Genomic DNA, 18,057 nt, shown 5'->3' with positions numbered 1-18,057 from the left:
GTGCGAAAGGCAGCCGACGAGGCTTAAGGCGAATGGGGGCTACTTCAGGGTTGAGGTTAAACGATATCGGGGTCCCCTTGTACTTGCCTAGCTTCTCTGTAAAAACGTCCTGGAATTCCTGGACGAGTGCCTCCTCCCAGTCGTCACTCCCGGCTTGGTGAATGCCGGCTACTTCGATCCCGAGTGGGGCGAACCATTGAAGGCCTAACAAGCTAGGTCGGTCACGATCGACGACGGTCAGTGGTAATGATGCGGTACGATTTTTGAATGATACTTGGACTAGGCTGGAACCGACGACTGGGATTCTGTTTCCCTGGTAATCTTTGAGTATAATTTTTTGGGCGCTGAGGTTCTGACGACGGATGGACGGGATTAGCTGTTTGAGGGTCTTCCAGGAAACCATCGAGAGAGACGACCCCGAGTCGACTTCCATCACGCAAGGTTGGTTCTCCATGGCGACCCTTACTCGGATCTTTCTTGCATCTAAGGATGAAGTGTGGCCGATGGTAATGGTTTGGTGTGCCTCTTCTCGTCTCGTTGAAGTGGCAGGTGCTTTATTTCTGTAGGAGTGGTTGTTCCATTGGTGGTTCAGGTGATCCCGACTCACAGGAAGATTTCCTGTGGTCTGGCGGTAGTTATTCTTCCTCTGGATTGGACTGGGTCCTCGCTTGCTTCTACAGACCTTTGCGATGTGGCCTCTCTTTCCACAGGAACGGCAGAGCGCATCGAGGAATTTGCAATCTGATTGCGGGTGGTTTGCCCCGCAACCAGCGCATTGGCGCGGGAATCTTTGGTTTCGTTGTTCTCGTTGGTCGCGTTCGGACCGGAGCCGGTTGACCTCTTCCTCTTCACTATCTGATGGGGATTCGAGGTCCTCATGGTGTGCCGTCATTGAGTGCCTCTCTGGACGAGGCGAGGTATCATTTGCGAGTTTATGGAGCGGTGCGTTGGTGCGGCGCATTCGAGCGGCCGACTTCCTGGTTGCTTCTGCTGCAGTAGTGTCTGCGATGGCATCGGCAAGATCGATGTCCCCTTTGGCCATGATCTTGCTCTGCGCCGTGTCGTCATCTAATCCCAGAACTATGCGGTCTCGCATGGCTTCCTCGATGTTTGAAAACCCACAGAGGCCACCCAGGTTCCGGAGGTCAGCGATGAAATCTGCAACGCTCTCGCCTTTTCGTTGGTCCCTCTGGTAAAACTCGTGTCTTCGGACAAGTGTTGGCACTGCGGGTGCATAGTGGGCCCGTAGAATGGGCACGAGGGTGTCCCAATCCATGGATTTCACCTCAGCCGGTTTTGCAAGTGCTTTTGCCATCTTAAAAACGGCATGCCCACAATGGGTTAGAAATACTGCTCGCTTCTTGCCAGTCGTAGCGTCCCAGTCTTCATGTGCCGGGTCAAATGGAGCGGGTGGTATGGCGCCGCTGGCCATGTTGCCATTGTAGATGCGCCTTCAGCCACGTGCTCTGTTTGGTGCTCCGTAAGTGTTCAGTCAGCTCTGATGTCTCCGCATCCCACCCTCGTCGCCAGTGTTATGTTCTGAGCATGGGCACAAGGAACGGAGATGAGGCAGTGAACGGTGAACTTCAACTCTTTATTAACTATCAGGAACAGAGCAAAAGCCTTGGACAGCAGCAGCTCTTTTATAGAGCTGGCTGCTGTCCCATTAACCAATGAATTGCGTTGGAGCGTTTAAACTGTGCCCAATGGGAGACGACCTGCTATTAGCCAATCAGATTGCCCAGAAGAGACCAATCATGATTCGCTATTTATGGGCCAATCAGAAGTGCAGGATTATGAGCCTGCTTTTCTAGTAAGGTTGTCAAGCTTTATTAAATGCATTTACTTAGTTCATAACAATGCTTGTTTCTCAGAGGCTGTGAACTTGTGGATTAGGCTGTATAGAATTTCTCATTTCATGGAGTATGGCAAGCCAGCTGATTTATCCTTTCCTTGAGTGAATTCCAGGAGCCTGGTTGCCACCGACAGAATATCTATTACTTGTTTACCATTCTAATATTAACCACAGAAGTCCAAAATCTTGGGTTCTTTTTATATGTCATTTGTTGGACTACAAAATATTATAATAGATTTTTATTATGCAGTATTATTTTAAGTTATACTGTAAGTTGGTCATTGATCACAGCAAATTTATCTAATTTTGGGTATACAGCAATTAAATTTAAACCTGTTTCTATTCTTAGACAAAACTACTCCTACTACTAAGCTTTACTTTAAAAATTATTGAGGTGGTAGTGGGCAAGCAGAATTTGGTCAGAGCTGAAATATGGGGTTTTTAAAAAATGGACTTTCTTTTAACAAGCCTTTTGTCTAAAACAGTAAATAGCTAATAATTACAAACTTAAATCAGCTAAGTAAGTTATACATAAGCAATTTCAACTGAGATCTACTGTTTATGCTTGACTGTTCAGGAGCAGTGACTGTCACCACTACTAGAGCTCCCTTGACAAGCCCCAAAACAATCCTCAAAACAAGTACTCTAGCAACGACCACCACAACCAAGCCACCAGCCACAACCTCCAAACCAAAATCAACAACCAAGCGTTCACCCAAAATTAATCCAAAACCAGTGTTTTTAAAGAAGAAGAAGCATAAGACGGTGTCTCATGAAACTGTGGAAGGTAAACTTACCTGAATTTTTGTGGAGGCAATAAATGTGTTTTAGCAGTCAATGTATACACACACACACATACATACACACACTCAAATATAATTTCCTTGTCTATACCTCATGGTTCAGGAAAAAGACACAAGTTGGAATTGATAAACACTTTTTAAAATTCCGTCACAATGATCCATCCTTTCAATGGTTTCCACAGAATCTAATTTGCAATATTGATTGCTATGGTTGGCCTGTTAGCCAAATACTTATCCATCTTGTATATTTTTTTGGAACTTAAGTGTGTAATAGTTTGATGAATCTACCTACTCAACCTTCTGTTTAGGGACCTTCCTTGACCCCACCCCTTTTTTTTTTGACACGGACTGCATTTGACTTTAGCAGAAAGTGTTCCTTTGTTCTCTCACTGCCCAAGATTGTTGCAGAAGGCCTGATTCTCCAGAATAGAGAACTGAGAGTGCTATGAGCCTCAAAAAGAGAATGGTAAGAAGTTTAAAGAACAAAAGCAGTATATGAAGTGGTGATTGATAGAAAGAAATCAAGAATATTTTGCAACAGAAAAATATGAAGCATAGTGAATGATCCTAATGTAAACCAATTGTAACAATGTTTGCTTTATTTTTCCTTACTTTATGCATTTCTTATCCATGTCTACATTTTGCATAATATTGTTTAATCTAAAAGTAAATAGTGTGACAAATATGCACTCATAAATGTATATATATGTATACACACAGAGAAAACACTGTATTTCATTACAGTTGTTTTGAAGTAGGTTTTAAGATGGAAGAGAAGAGAGAAAAGCTAATGAAAATCTTAATTATGTAGATATACTTACATACCTATATTTTCATTCATCATTGGCTTTTTTCATTTTGAACCCTGCAGACCTTGAGATTTTGGTTTGTAAGTATTTTTTGGATTGGAAATTATAATAGTCCAGCAGGTATCTAAAAATGTTGACTTGGAATATCAACATTCAAAATCTGAAATATTTACAATTTATATATTTATGAAGAGTCAACTTCAGGACAAGTTTTAGGATCCTTCAGTTTCTACTCTGAAAAGATACAAAAGTCATACCATCCTGTTTTCAAATATTGTCCACATTATACATCTAATGGAGCTTAATATTTTTGATGCTAATAGAAGCTTATCAGCAGTTATGTTATTTCTACACAAAGCCTTTGAAGAAATGTATGGATTGAGAAGGAGATGTAAAGAAAGCCTGGGTGCCCTTCAGCATGGCCCAAATCAATTTAGGGATGTTTTACAGGGAGTTGTTCAAATATGATCGTAATGTAATCTACCAAATTATTATTGTTTGCCATGATAACCTTATATTACACACTATTGGTGTGATTTTGCCAAAAACTGGAAGTGCTAGTTTTTGTCAAAACCATCGTGAAATGCATTCATGTGACTGTGGGATGCTGCAAACGGCTGTACATGTGGCCATGGTTGTGGAGGTGCCACAATCATTGGAACTTTATGGATCATAAGTCTCCTTTTTCTGGTCTGTTGTAACTTCGAACAATTGCAAAGTGACTGGTCATAAATTGAGGACTATCTATAAATGGAACCACTGAATATAAAATTTAAGACAGTTGGATGATCTCTGCATGATCTTAATTATTTTAAAGTTTTTTTCTTCTTAAAAATATAGCTGTGGGATCAAATTTGGAAGCTTTGGTGGGCCATATCCCAAAATTTTTTTTGGGGGGGGGGGGTCACATGCAACCTAAAGCCTCAAATTATGTGTGCCACCTTCCCAGGGACTCCATCTGTGAACAAGAATTATAATCTCTAGAATGTTTATCTTTCTGATGACTGTAGAGCATTCTGAACAGTCTTCTGCGTCTTCAAAATCCTCATCGATTCGGAGAGAAACAGCTTCATTAGGAGAAACTGGGGATACAAGCAAGAATAATGATAAGGCAATAGAAGAACAAAAAATCAGAGGTATGCCTTCTGACCATTTTTACACATCCAGGAATAAGGATTGCATCGAAGCGACATATAAGTAATGTACATTTTTCTATCTTGAAAAAGTATTTCAAAATTTAAAAATAATGTTTGCTAATCTTTACGGGTGTATTCAGGATAAGGTAAAAAAAAAGTCAATATAATGAGCATGATGATGTGAGCAATGTTCTGTTTGTGTCTTACATGTGTTGCATATGCAATGCACATTAAAAAACAAAAACAGACAGAGCTTTGATTCCACTGTTTCAGCCACCATCTTGACTTATTTTTAACCACACCTTTGGATCTTTCTGCTAATCTTCCAGTAGAGAGTAAGTATAAATAAACCTTGAGGATTTTATTTGGAGTATTGAGTAGATGTCAATAAACCTAAAAACATGTTAGTGCAATCTGGAAAGCTACAAGCCAGAAGACAAAACATTTACTTCTCTTTTGTGTTTTCATTTAAAACAATTTCCATCACATTGTAAAAAAACTGGAAGAAGTAAAGTTGATATTAGGATGTCACAGAATTTCAAATTTGCCTAGTCTATTACTGGTGTGTTCTTTTATGACATTTGAAGCCTTGGAAAGCTTCAATTTCAGAGGCCAGTGGTTGAGGCAAAAAGAAATGAAGGTTTCTACCTCCTGCCCCCCTTTGATTTACATTAATTGCAAAACCATGTGGTAAAAGTATAAACCCATTCAAATATTTTGATAATATTCAGAAGTATTTTGAGCTTAGATTTTTTTTAATTGGATCATACAGTAAGAGAAATTGTGTCAATAAATAGCTAATCATTCCGTAACCTCTTTTTTTTCTCTTCTGAAATACAGAATTAATTTTGCTAAACATCACAAACTACTGGTTTGTTAATTGGTATTCAACTAGCATTACTTTAACAGAAATCTGTAAAATGTGTTGCTAATGCTTTTAGACCTGGTGATTCCTTTCATCATTTTAAATCTATGGGATCTGAAGCACCGTGTTGAAAAGTTGGCAGGGGAAAATTTTTTGAAATGAAAAATAGAATGTTTAATTTTCTCCCCCCTTTTTTTTTTTTTTTGCTTAAGCTCATGAAGCATCAAAATCAAGAAGAAAATCTTCAACATCCAAAGCAGTGAAAGTGATTTCAGAGGATGATGGTAGTGGGGAAGGCAATGCAGTAACAACAAAGGCTACCACAACTACTATAAATATCACTACAACAAGGCAGCCTTCTGTTACAACCACAACAAAGATTTCACCTACCACAACCACAACAAAGGTGCCATCCACCACAGCCACAACAAAGATGGCACCCACCACAGCCACAACAAAGATGGCACCCACCACAGCCACAACAAAGATGCCGTCTACCACAGCCACAACAAAGGTGCCATCCACCACAGCCACAACAAAGGTGCCATCCACCACAGCCACAACAAAGGTGCCATCCACCACAGCCACAACAAAGGTGCCATCCACCACAGCCACAATAAAGATGCCATCCACCACAGCCACAACAAAGATGCCATCCACCACAAGCACAATTCAGCCATCTACGTCATCCACAACAACAACACAGCTTCCAACCACAACCACAAGGCAGCCATCTGTTACAACTATAAAAAAAATGGCTTCTACCACAGCCACAACCACAACAAAGCTAACATCCACTACTGCTGCTATAAAGCCACTACCCACCACAATAATGACAACAAAGCTGCCATCCACCAGCACCACACTTCCATCTACTACCACCACCACCACAAAGCTGCCATCCACTACAAGTACCACCACAAAGCTGCCACCAATCACAGCAACAACAAAACTGCCACCCACAACTACCACCATCGCCACCACAAATAAGCCAACCACCACAAGTACCACAAATCCATCCTATACCACAACTACTGTGAAGCTGCCATCTACGTCTACAAAGCAGAGTACTACAGAGCCCACAACCCAAGGAAATAAAGGTATTACAACAACTCTGGGTGATTATGTTAGCTATTTCCCAAATCCCCATTCTGAGCATGTTATTTCACTCTTCAAAATTACTACCACAAAACCATTAGGTTTGCAATCTAGTGCTGCTTCTAAAACCAGTAGAATATCATTGCCTGCTGAAACTATGGTAACTATGAAGAAACATGAAAATGTTATTTCTTCAAACCCCATGCCTTCCACACTTAAAGCAATAACAAGGATGTCTAACAGAGCTACTACTACTGTAGCAATGTCAAGAGATGATAAGAACGAACCTAGTTTATATGACAAAGTTACAGCAACAATGAAAACAAATACGACAATGGATGAAACTAATACAAAAGATATAACTACTGCAAGAAAAGGGACTGTAACAACAGATATTAAACATGCAAACAGAAGAGCAGACACAACACCAACAACTTCTGATGAACATGATAAAAGAGACAATCCAGAGAAAACTACTCCAACAATGGACACCACAAATAAACAGACTAGTCAAAGTAAAAAAAGTCATAAAAATGACAGTGTAGAAAGAAATATTACAGTCAGAGAGACAACAAGGAAACCAACAAATTCAGATTACACAACTGATCCAGTTGGAATTGATAAAAATGATAATCTAGATAGAACTTCTGCAGTGACTGAAGAAACAATTACGCCAACTACTCCAAATGAAAGAACTAGTCTTGATGCAGTTGATAAAAGTGACAATCCAGACACACCTTCAGCAGTGACAGAAACAGCAATTACACAGACTGGACAAGATGAGTCCAGTCATAAAACGGACAATCTAGATACAAGCATGTCTGTCACAGAGACAACAATGTCACTAACTAATTCACATGAAACAACCAGACCTCATGTAGTTGATAAAAGTGACAATTCACATCGAACTACTGCAGTGACAAAGACCTCAATTACACAGACTGGTCCATTTGAGACAAGTAATAAAAATGACAATCTAGAAACAAACAATCCTGTCACCGAGATAGGAAGAACACCAAAAAATTCAGGACACAGAACTGGTCCTGATGGAATTGATAAAAGGAACAATCCAGACAAAATGTCAGCAGTGACAGAATCAACAATTTTCACAACTAGTATGAATGACAGGACCAATCCCAATGGAGTTGATAACAGTGACAAATCAGACCAAACTACTGCAGTGACAAGAGCAATCACAAAGTCTGGTCAAGATGAGACCAGGCACAAAACTGACAATCCAGAAACAAGCACTTTTGTCACAGACACAGGGCAGACACCAACAAATTCAGATAACACAAATAGGCTTAGCATAACTGATAAAAGTGACAATCCAGAGAGAACTTCAACTGTGACAGAAACAGCCATTACAGAGACTGGCCAAGATGAGACCAGTCGCAAGAGTGACAATCCAGAAACAAGCACAGCTGTCACAGAAGCAACAATGTCAGCAACAAATTCAGAATACACAAGTCCTGATGTAGCTGATAAAAGTGACAATCCAGAGAGAACTTCAACTGTGACAGAAACAGCCATTACAGAGACTGGCCAAGATGAGACCAGTCGCAAGAGTGTCAATCCAGAAACAAGCACAGCTGTCACAGAAGCAACAATGTCAGCAACAAATTCAGAATACACAAGTCCTGATGTAGCTGATAAAAGTGACAATCCAGAGAGAACTTCAACTGTGACAGAAACGGCCATTACACAGACTGGCCAAGATGAGACCAGTCGCAAGAGTGACAATCCAGAAACAAGCACAGCTGTCACAGAAGCAACAATGTCAGCAACAAATTCAGAATACACAAGTCCTGATGTAGCTGACAAAAGTGACAATCCAGAGAGAACTTCAGCCGTGACAGAAACAGCCATTACACAGACTGGCCAAGATGAGACCAGTCGCAAGACTGACAATCCAGAAACAAGCACAGCTGTCACAGAAGCAACAATGTCAGCAACAAATTCAGAATACACAAGTCCTGATGTAGCTGATAAAAGTGACAATCCAGAGAGAACTTCAACTGTGACAGAAACAGCCATTACAGAGACTGGCCAAGATGAGACCAGTCGCAAGAGTGTCAATCCAGAAACAAGCACAGCTGTCACAGAAGCAACAATGTCAGCAACAAATTCAGAATACACAAGTCCTGATGTAGCTGACAAAAGTGACAATCCAGAGAGAACTTCAACTGTGACAGAAACAGCCATTACACAGACTGGCCAAGATGAGACCAGTCGCAAGAGTGACAATCCAGAAACAAGCACAGCTGTCACAGAAGCAACAATGTCAGCAACAAATTCAGAATACACAAGTCCTGATGTAGCTGATAAAAGTGACAATCCAGAGAGAACTTCAACTGTGACAGAAACAGCCATTACAGAGACTGGCCAAGATGAGACCAGTCGCAAGAGTGTCAATCCAGAAACAAGCACAGCTGTCACAGAAGCAACAATGTCAGCAACAAATTCAGAATACACAAGTCCTGATGTAGCTGATAAAAGTGACAATCCAGAGAGAACTTCAACTGTGACAGAAACAGCCATTACAGAGACTGGCCAAGATGAGACCAGTCGCAAGAGTGACAATCCAGAAACAAGCACAGCTGTCACAGAAGCAACAATGTCAGCAACAAATTCAGAATACACAAGTCCTGATGTAGCTGACAAAAGTGACAATCCAGAGAGAACTTCAACTGTGACAGAAACAGCCATTACAGAGACTGGCCAAGATGAGACCAGTCGCAAGGTGACAATCCAGAAACAAGCACAGCTGTCACAGAAGCAACAATGTCAGCAACAAATTCAGAATACACAAGTCCTGATGTAGCTGATAAAAGTGACAATCCAGATAAAATTTCAGCTGTGACAGAAACAGCCATTACACAGACTGGCCAAGATGAGACCAGTCGCAAGAGTGACAATCCAGAAACAAGCACAGCTGTCACAGAAGCAACAATGTCAGCAACAAATTCAGAATACACAAGTCCTGATGTAGCTGATAAAAGTGACAATCCAGAGAGAACTTCAACTGTGACAGAAACAGCCATTACAGAGACTGGCCAAGATGAGACCAGTCGCAAGACTGACAATCCAGAAACAAGCACAGCTGTCACAGAAGCAACAATGTCAGCAACAAATTCAGAATACACAAGTCCTGATGTAGCTGATAAAAGTGACAATCCAGAGAGAACTTCAACTGTGACAGAACAACCATTACACAGACTGGCCAAGATGAGACCAGTCGCAAGAGTGACAATCCAGAAACAAGCACAGCTGTCACAGAAGCAACAATGTCAGCAACAAATTCAGAATACACAAGTCCTGATGTAGCTGATAAAAGTGACAATCCAGAGAGAACTTCAACTGTGACAGAAACAGCCATTACACAGACTGGCCAAGATGAGACCAGTCGCAAGAGTGTCAATCAGAAACAAGCACAGCTGTCACAGAAGCAACAATGTCAGCAACAAATTCAGAATACACAAGTCCTGATGTAGCTGATAAAAGTGACAATCCAGAGAGAACTTCAACTGTGATAGAAACAGCCATTACACAGACTGGCCAAGATGAGACCAGTCGCAAGAGTGACAATCCAGAAACAAGCACAGCTGTCACAGAAGCAACAATGTCAGCAACAAATTCAGAATACACAAGTCCTGATGTAGCTGATAAAAGTGACAATCCAGAGAGAACTTCAACTGTGACAGAAACAGCCATTACACAGACTGGCCAAGATGAGACCAGTCGCAAGAGTGACAATCCAGAAACAAGCACAGCTGTCACAGAAGCAACAATGTCAGCAACAAATTCAGAATACACAAGTCCTGATGTAGCTGATAAAAGTGACAATCCAGAGAGAACTTCAACTGTGACAGAAACAGCCATTACACAGACTGGCCAAGATGAGACCAGTCACAAGAGTGTCAATCCAGAAACAAGCACAGCTGTCACAGAAGCAACAATGTCAGCAACAAATTCAGAATACACAAGTCCTGATGTAGCTGATAAAAGTGACAATCCAGAGAGAACTTCAACTGTGACAGAAACAGCCATTACACAGACTGGCCAAGATGAGACCAGTCGCAAGACTGACAATCCAGAAACAAGCACAGCTGTCACAGAAGCAACAATGTCAGCAACAAATTCAGAATACACAAGTCCTGATGTAGCTGATAAAAGTGACAATCCAGAGAGAACTTCAACTGTGACAGAAACAGCCATTTCAGAGACTGGCCAAGATGAGACCAGTCGCAAGACTGACAATCCAGAAACAAGCACAGCTGTCACAGAAGCAACAATGTCAGTAACAAATTCAGAATACACAAGTCCTGATGTAGCTGATAAAAGTGACAGTCCAGAGAGAACTTCAACTGTGACAGAAACAGCCATTACAGAGACTGGCCAAGATGAGACCAGTCGCAAGAGTGACAATCCAGAAACAAGCACAGCTGTCACAGAAGCAACAATGTCAGCAACAAATTCAGAATACACAAGTCCTGATGTAGCTGATAAAAGTGACAATCCAGATAAAATTTCAACTGTGACAGAAACAGCCATTACACAGACTGGCCAAGATGAGACCAGTCATAAAAGTGACAATTTAGAAACAAGCACAGCTTTCACAGAAGCAACAATGTCAGCAACAAATTCAGAATACACAAGTCCTGATGTAGCTGATAAAAGTGACAATCCAGAGAGAACTTCAGCCGTGACAGAAACAGCCATTACACAGACTGGCCAAGATGAGACCAGTCATAAAAGTGACAATCTAGAAACAGATGACACAACCAGCACTGATGGGATTGGTAAAAGTGACAAGCCAGACAGAAGTACAGCAGTAACAGAAACAGCAATCACAAAGTCTGGTCAAGATGAATCCAGTCCTAAAAGGGACAATCCAGAAATTCTTTTTTCCATGACAGAATCAATAATTACACCCACTATTCCAAATATCAAAACAAATGCTCCTGCCATTAAGATCACAAGGACACCAACAAATTCAGATTACACAACTGGTCAGGATGAGATTTATAAAAGTGACATTACTGACCAAATCTCTGCAATTACAAAAGCTACATTTACACCTTCTAATCTGAAATATAAAACTAATCCCGATGGAATATATATAAATCAGAATCCAGAAACAGGAACTCCATTTGTAGAGATAAGTACACCAATGAATTCCGAAGATTCAACCAATCCTGATGGAATTAGTAAAAGTGACATTCCAGAATCAGCCTCTCCAGTCACAGAGACAACAATGACATCAATAAATTCAGAAGCCCCAATCAATCCTGAGAGAATTGATAAAAATGTTGATCCAGGCAGCACTATGGCAGTGATGGGAACAACAATCTCACCATCTAATTTGGATTACTCAACCAAACCTGATAGTATTGACAAACATGACAATCCTAACAATACTACTACAGTCATAACTGCAACCTTTGCACTGACTGATCACAATGGTACATCCAATCCAGATGATATCATTACAGATGTCAAACCAGATAAGACTATGCCTTTTACAGGCACAACAATTGTTACTAATCAGGAGGACAAAACTGCTCGTGGTAAAGATGATTATGGTGACAATCTAGACGGGACTACTGCAGTGACAGAAATAGCAGTTACACACACTGATCCAGATAATATAATCAATCCAGATGATATGATCAGACACGACAACCTGGATAAGATTAGTGATGCTATAGGTACAACAATTACAGTGACTAATCCAGATATAACAAACAATGACAAGTTTAATACAGTTACAAAGCCAACAATTGCAGAGATTAATCCAATGGGTACAACCAGGTCTGATAACAGAAACATCTTCCTAACTGGAACGACTGCAGTCATAAAAGCAATGACAATGGACCAAAGAAGTGACATGTCCATTCCTGAAGTTAATGTTAAAAATAAGAGACCAAAAGAAACTACAATAAACATGGATATTATAAGAAAATATATTGATATATCAGGAAAGTCACCTTCTCCCAATAGTGATGCTATCAATGGACTGGAAACAACTGCAACAGTTGCCAAGACAACAATAGCACAAACTGACACACAGACAACTTTCAGCGTCACAACAGAATCTAAACCTTTAAGTAATTCTGCTAATTTTGAGGGAGATGACAGGCCAGGCAGTAACACCACAAAAACTACAGCTATCACAACAGAATCAAATCTTAGTTTACCTAGCCCAAATGATAATGATAAAAAGAGAAGGGCAGACACCATTACCAAAATTACTCGGACATTAACTATTGAAACTACAACCTCCCCTCAAATAAATAAACCTGAACATCCAGACATAATAACTAATAAAAAAATTAATCTTGTTTCAGATAAAGGAACCACAAAAGAAAACCCAACTAACAAGAATACAGTAACACAAGTAAGTACAACTTCCAGCACCCTATCTTCTACAACAAACAAAATTACATCATATTCCTGTACTTGGTCCACTATTGTTAAACCTACAACACAAAGGCAAGTCACCTATTACTCCAGTCCAAGAGATGCTACCATTTCCACAATTATATCTCCACAGATGATTATCAACAAGACTACAACCTATGTTCAACCAGAAAAGATTGCTACACCGCTATTGTACAAAGGTATATTCAATTTTCTTATTATCTACATCGCTGCATTAGAGCCCTGTATGATAGAAATAATGTGTAATAAGCCTGAACATAACTATGTTTCTGAAAGGCATTGAGATGTATGTGTCAGTGGGGAATTGTGTGTAGGAAGATTGGGCTGTTATTTAGGGAGATTGGAAGAATAGAATAGAATAGAATAGAATAGAATAGAATAGAATAGAATAGAATAGAATAGAATAGAATAGAATAACAGAGTTGGAAGGGACCTTGGAGGTCTTTTAGTCAAACCCTCTATTTAGGCAGGAAGTCCTATACCATTTCAGACAAATTATTGTTCAATCTCTTCTTAAAAACTTCCAGTGTTGGAGAATTCACAACTTCTGGAGACAAGTTGTTCCACTGGAAATTTCTTCTTATTTTTATTGCTTCTTTCTTTGATTAGTTTCCATCCATTGCTTCGTCCTGCCTCAGGTGCCATTTCAGACAAATTATTGTCACTTCCAGTGTTGGAATTACAACTTGGAGAAGTTGTTCTAACTGTCAGGAAATTTCTTATTTTTAGGTTGCTTCTTTCTTTGATTAGTTTCCATCCATTGCTTCTTGTCCTGCCCTCAGGTGCTTTGGAGAATAGCTTGACTCCCTCTTCTTTGTGGAAACCCCTGAGATATTGGAACTGTGCTATCATGTCATCCCTAGCCCTTCTTTTCATTAAAAGAAGAAGAGATATGTTCTAGACCAAAATGATAATGATCTCAGGAGCACCAATATATTTGAATTAACCTTATAGCCTTAAAAACAAGGGTTTTTTTTTTCTTAAAATCTTGTGTATTTTCAGAAGTTTTTTTCTTTATGCCCTGCTCTATTTTTGAATTTTTAAATTTTATTCTTGGGTTCTTATTGATGGATAATTGTTTCTTTGCAATTTGGAAAGATGTTTTGTGAGGATTGTTACATAATTTGTTGAGGTGGTTTATGCCATTGTTTGAATTGTACTTTGCCTTTCTTCTATTAAGTTCAACATTGTTCCCCCACCTGTATTTTATGGTGGGGTAATTTGAAAAAATAGCAATTACCTGAATATTATCCTCAAACTTCATGACTAAATCAAGATATGAGCTTCAGGCCTCAGACATTATATTACAATTCCCATTAACTGTAGCCTTCCATGGTTGGACATGATGGAAATTGAAGATTTGGAAAGGAACATATTTGGAAAATACTGCCATGCTCCAAAAGAGATCATTGAAAGCTTTGTTGAACATCTCTTTCTTAAAGTGCTATAATTAAGCATCTAAGCATTTGGGGCTTGAGCTGTATTATTCATGTTTGTTTGGTATTTTCATGCCCCACACACATTTTGGCCCTCCTATCAGTTCTTTAAAAATTAATGTGACCCAGAGGTGAAATTCAAAATTTTTCTCTACTGGCTCTGTGGGCATGGCTTGGTGGGAGTGGCTTGGTGGGACTCAGTCTCTAAAAAGAAGAAGGTGGCCGGACGTGGATGGGAACAACCGATTCAAATCGTCCCTACCACCTCTCCTAACTGATTCAAATCATCCCTACCACCTCTTCTGAGGTAGTGTGAGAAGGTTGAATTTCACCCCGAATTGTGACCGGTCTATCATTATGATCTAATCTTAGTGAACAAACTTATTTTTTTAAATGGAATATATATTTAACGAGTTGCTTAATAAAGGCTTTAGTTGTATGTTGGTAACCCGTGACACATTTGGTCATCTTTTCAGAGATACATCGTTACCTAAACAGAGAAACATAATGACCATGGGTGGGCCAAAAAAGCAGTGAAACCAACTTCTGACTTCATGCTGGCTTCCTTGCTGAATTTCCTTGTAGGAAGCTGGCTTGGAGAAAGTCTGTGGGGAAGTTAGCAGAGATTGTAAGTCCAAGAGCAGCAAGTTGGTAAATGGCCAACTTTTTGACTAGAAAAAGCATTTAATAATTATAAACTAGGTAAAAGCTCATACACTTAGAAAACCAGTTTGATATAATAGTTAAGGTGCTAGTTTAGAATCCAGGAGATTTTAAATTCTTCACTTCCCTTATGCATGAAAGCTAGGTGGGGGTCTTAGGTCCTGATTGGAGGATTAATACTTTACCAAAATGTCATATTTCTTTAGCATTTCTAATTTATTCTCATATTAGAAAGAGTGCCGTGGAAATATTTGACAAAATAAATGGAACTTCACTATTCCCACCTAATTTCCCAATGAATTTCCACAGTTGATACAGAATGAATGACACAAGAATCAGCTATATCTTTCTAAATATAAAAAGTTGAAATGTTATAGAAAATAATATACCAAGCAGCGTTCTTTTAAATTACATAACTTATCTGGATTAAGCACATTGTTAATCATATGAGTTGCATGTTTTTTTTTTGAAAGATCACAACTATTTCAGGTAAAAATAATATATTAATCCAATGCATTATTCCTTAATTCAAAGTACTGCATTTTAGTTTTAGGAAACATTGCATTGTCTTGTCTCTGTCTGTCTGTCTGTCTGTCTGTCTGTCTGTCTCTGTTTCTGTCTCTCTCTCTCTGTCTCTCTCTCTCTCTCTCTGTGATGGAAATTTTGGGGTTCATTTTTAATCAAATCAAACATGGATTTTAAAACTAAAAAGGTTAATTATTTATTAGATGTACCAGAAGAGATGAACTTGTGTAATAAGAAGCCTGTAGATGGGATTGTCCCTCTACAAAATGGATCACTTGCAGTGTTCAGAGGTGAGTAGCACATGACAGAGCTTAAGTTTTGGACAAAATAATACAGAATTACAGAATAAAATATGCATTTTGTTATAAATATTTCAGCCCCAGATCAGGGTGAAGTTATATGGTGGTTGGTAGTTCTGATCAAGACCTTCTCTAACTTTATCAGAAGATATATTCACATAATGGTTCTTACAATGAAACTTGCACTGCTAATGTGTACTGCCACATTCAGAATGCACTCTCCAGAATTGGAGCAAGATCATTTGGGCAACTTAGAAATAAACCATTAACTTTAGTAGAAATGATTTACAACCCTCATAAACTACCCAAACTCAGCATTCCCCGTAGTGTTTAGAAACGTTTGGAACAATATTTTAGCACAAGTGCAGGCTGGTTGGGTAATGTTTGTACAGAGTTCTACAAACTAGTTACCCAGGCCATTATGGGCTATCCACCAATTCATCTGCTACAAATTTCTATGTACTGTGAAATCTGCCATGTTGTTAAGAGGCTCATAGTTGAGTATTAATATATTGTTTCTCTTTCTATAACACTGGTATTTACTTGGCTTTGCAGATCATTATTACTGGCTGCTAAATGGAACAAGTTCACCCTCCCCTCAACCTCGTAAAATCTCTGAGGGATGGCATATCCCTTCCCCCATTGACACTGTGTTCTCCAGATGTAACTGTGACGGCAAAACCTTCTTTTTCAAGGTGAGTCATATTTCTTTTCCACAATGTGAGTCTTGGTACCATAGGAGTTAAGAAATTGAAAGTGTAATTTTTTTAAAAAACTGAAATGTTACATGAAGTGACATAAAACAAGATATTATTGATCAACAGATGATGATCAGGTAAATCTCCCACACTTCATTTATAGTATAGGCAACTTGTTACAAATCAACAGATTACTTTTGAAGACATCAAAAGAAGTGGCTTTGCTGGAGAAGTCAATGGTCTAGTTGTATGCATGAACACACATGATCAAGTTCTCTGCACAAAGCATAATGAAATGAAATCATTAAAGTTCATTAACTTTCAGGCATGAAGTACACTTGGCCCCTTTAAGGTCATATGCGGGCTGCACTTCAAGAAGTAATTGGGACCAAAACAAAAACAATTTCATTTGGTATCTTTTGCATTTAAAGAAAATTAAAACTAAATTAAAACATAATTGTCCTATTAAACTTTGTGAATTTGATGACAACTTTTGGAGAGGCTCTGGAGCTGTACATTATGCACAGGGGCTTGTGTACAGGGGCATAGACAGCCCCTGAACCACAAATTGCATACCTCTGATGTACTGTCTTAACTTGGGATCCTCTAAGATGAATTGCCAGGAATTTTGAAGGCCAATTTGCCTTAAAACTGTCCTGCTCCCAAAGCCTCACAAATAAACTTAGCTTAGCAGGAACACAGGTGGTTCAGGTTAACATGTACTTGTTTATAGAAAATATTTATGCTTATAAAAAAAATTCAAGCTAATTCCTTCCATGTAACCTAAGATAATAAATGGGATGCTCTGTTTCTCTATGCTTACTTCAAATCCACTGTTAAAATATATGTTTGTAGTCCTTCTTCCTGGTGAACTATCTCTGAAGGAATAGAAGAAATGGCTCGGAATTCCTGGACTCATAGTTCCACCTGAAGATCAACAAGTTGAAGAATGCTAGTTCTAGAAACTTCAACAAACTAAGTTTACTATAGGGTAAATAATGGGATCAGTTTGTTGTAATGGTTAAGGCATCAGGCTAGAATTAGGAAGATTAGTCCCACTTTACATATAAATCCAGCCAGGTGATCCTGGACCAGTCACTCCTTCTCAGTCCTAGGAAGGAGGCAATTGCAAAGCACTTCTGAAACACTCTCTCTCTCTCTCTCTCTCTCTCTCTCTCTCTCTCTCTCTCTCTCTCTCCACACACACACACACACACACACACACACACACACACAGAGAGAGAGAGAGAGAGAGAGAGAGAGAGCTATAACTTTCTGTATTAGAAGCAAAACTGGACTGATGTTTCTTCCATGTTATATACTTCACTGTGGTTTTCAATCAGCCATCAAGACACAGTGGAAGGTATTCTTAGTGGTGGCTTGTACTCTCTGGGATTTGGTTGGTTCTGAACAGAATTCCAGATGC

At 39.4% G+C, this 18,057-nt stretch overlaps 1 protein-coding gene across 1 annotated transcript in view; it reads left to right on the top strand.

The window, feature by feature from the left end:
* The window catches only part of PRG4 (proteoglycan 4), a 34,142-nt gene that overhangs the window by 11,717 nt on the left and 4,368 nt on the right, over positions 1 to 18,057 (top strand). The window contains exons 4-18 of the mRNA XM_087960002.1: positions 2,433 to 2,642; positions 4,478 to 4,603; positions 5,681 to 5,874; positions 5,983 to 8,125; positions 8,195 to 8,461; positions 8,519 to 8,629; positions 8,687 to 8,974; positions 9,035 to 9,301; positions 9,370 to 9,722; positions 9,785 to 9,971; positions 10,040 to 10,474; positions 10,544 to 12,966; positions 13,123 to 13,189; positions 15,838 to 15,924; positions 16,489 to 16,628. Of these exons, the coding sequence (XP_087816128.1) occupies positions 2,433 to 2,642; positions 4,478 to 4,603; positions 5,681 to 5,874; positions 5,983 to 8,125; positions 8,195 to 8,461; positions 8,519 to 8,629; positions 8,687 to 8,974; positions 9,035 to 9,301; positions 9,370 to 9,722; positions 9,785 to 9,971; positions 10,040 to 10,474; positions 10,544 to 12,966; positions 13,123 to 13,189; positions 15,838 to 15,924; positions 16,489 to 16,628 (7,298 nt within the window). The remainder of the gene's footprint in view (positions 1 to 2,432; positions 2,643 to 4,477; positions 4,604 to 5,680; positions 5,875 to 5,982; positions 8,126 to 8,194; positions 8,462 to 8,518; positions 8,630 to 8,686; positions 8,975 to 9,034; positions 9,302 to 9,369; positions 9,723 to 9,784; positions 9,972 to 10,039; positions 10,475 to 10,543; positions 12,967 to 13,122; positions 13,190 to 15,837; positions 15,925 to 16,488; positions 16,629 to 18,057) is intronic.

Source organism: Notechis scutatus, chromosome 3 (assembly GCF_049901735.1).
Source record: "Notechis scutatus isolate UNSWTSFEM ecotype Mainland chromosome 3, rNotScu1.2, whole genome shotgun sequence".
NCBI lineage: Eukaryota > Metazoa > Chordata > Lepidosauria > Squamata > Elapidae > Notechis > Notechis scutatus.
The sequence above is the reverse complement of the archived record's forward strand: the minus strand, read 5'-3'. Positions and strand labels throughout refer to the sequence as shown.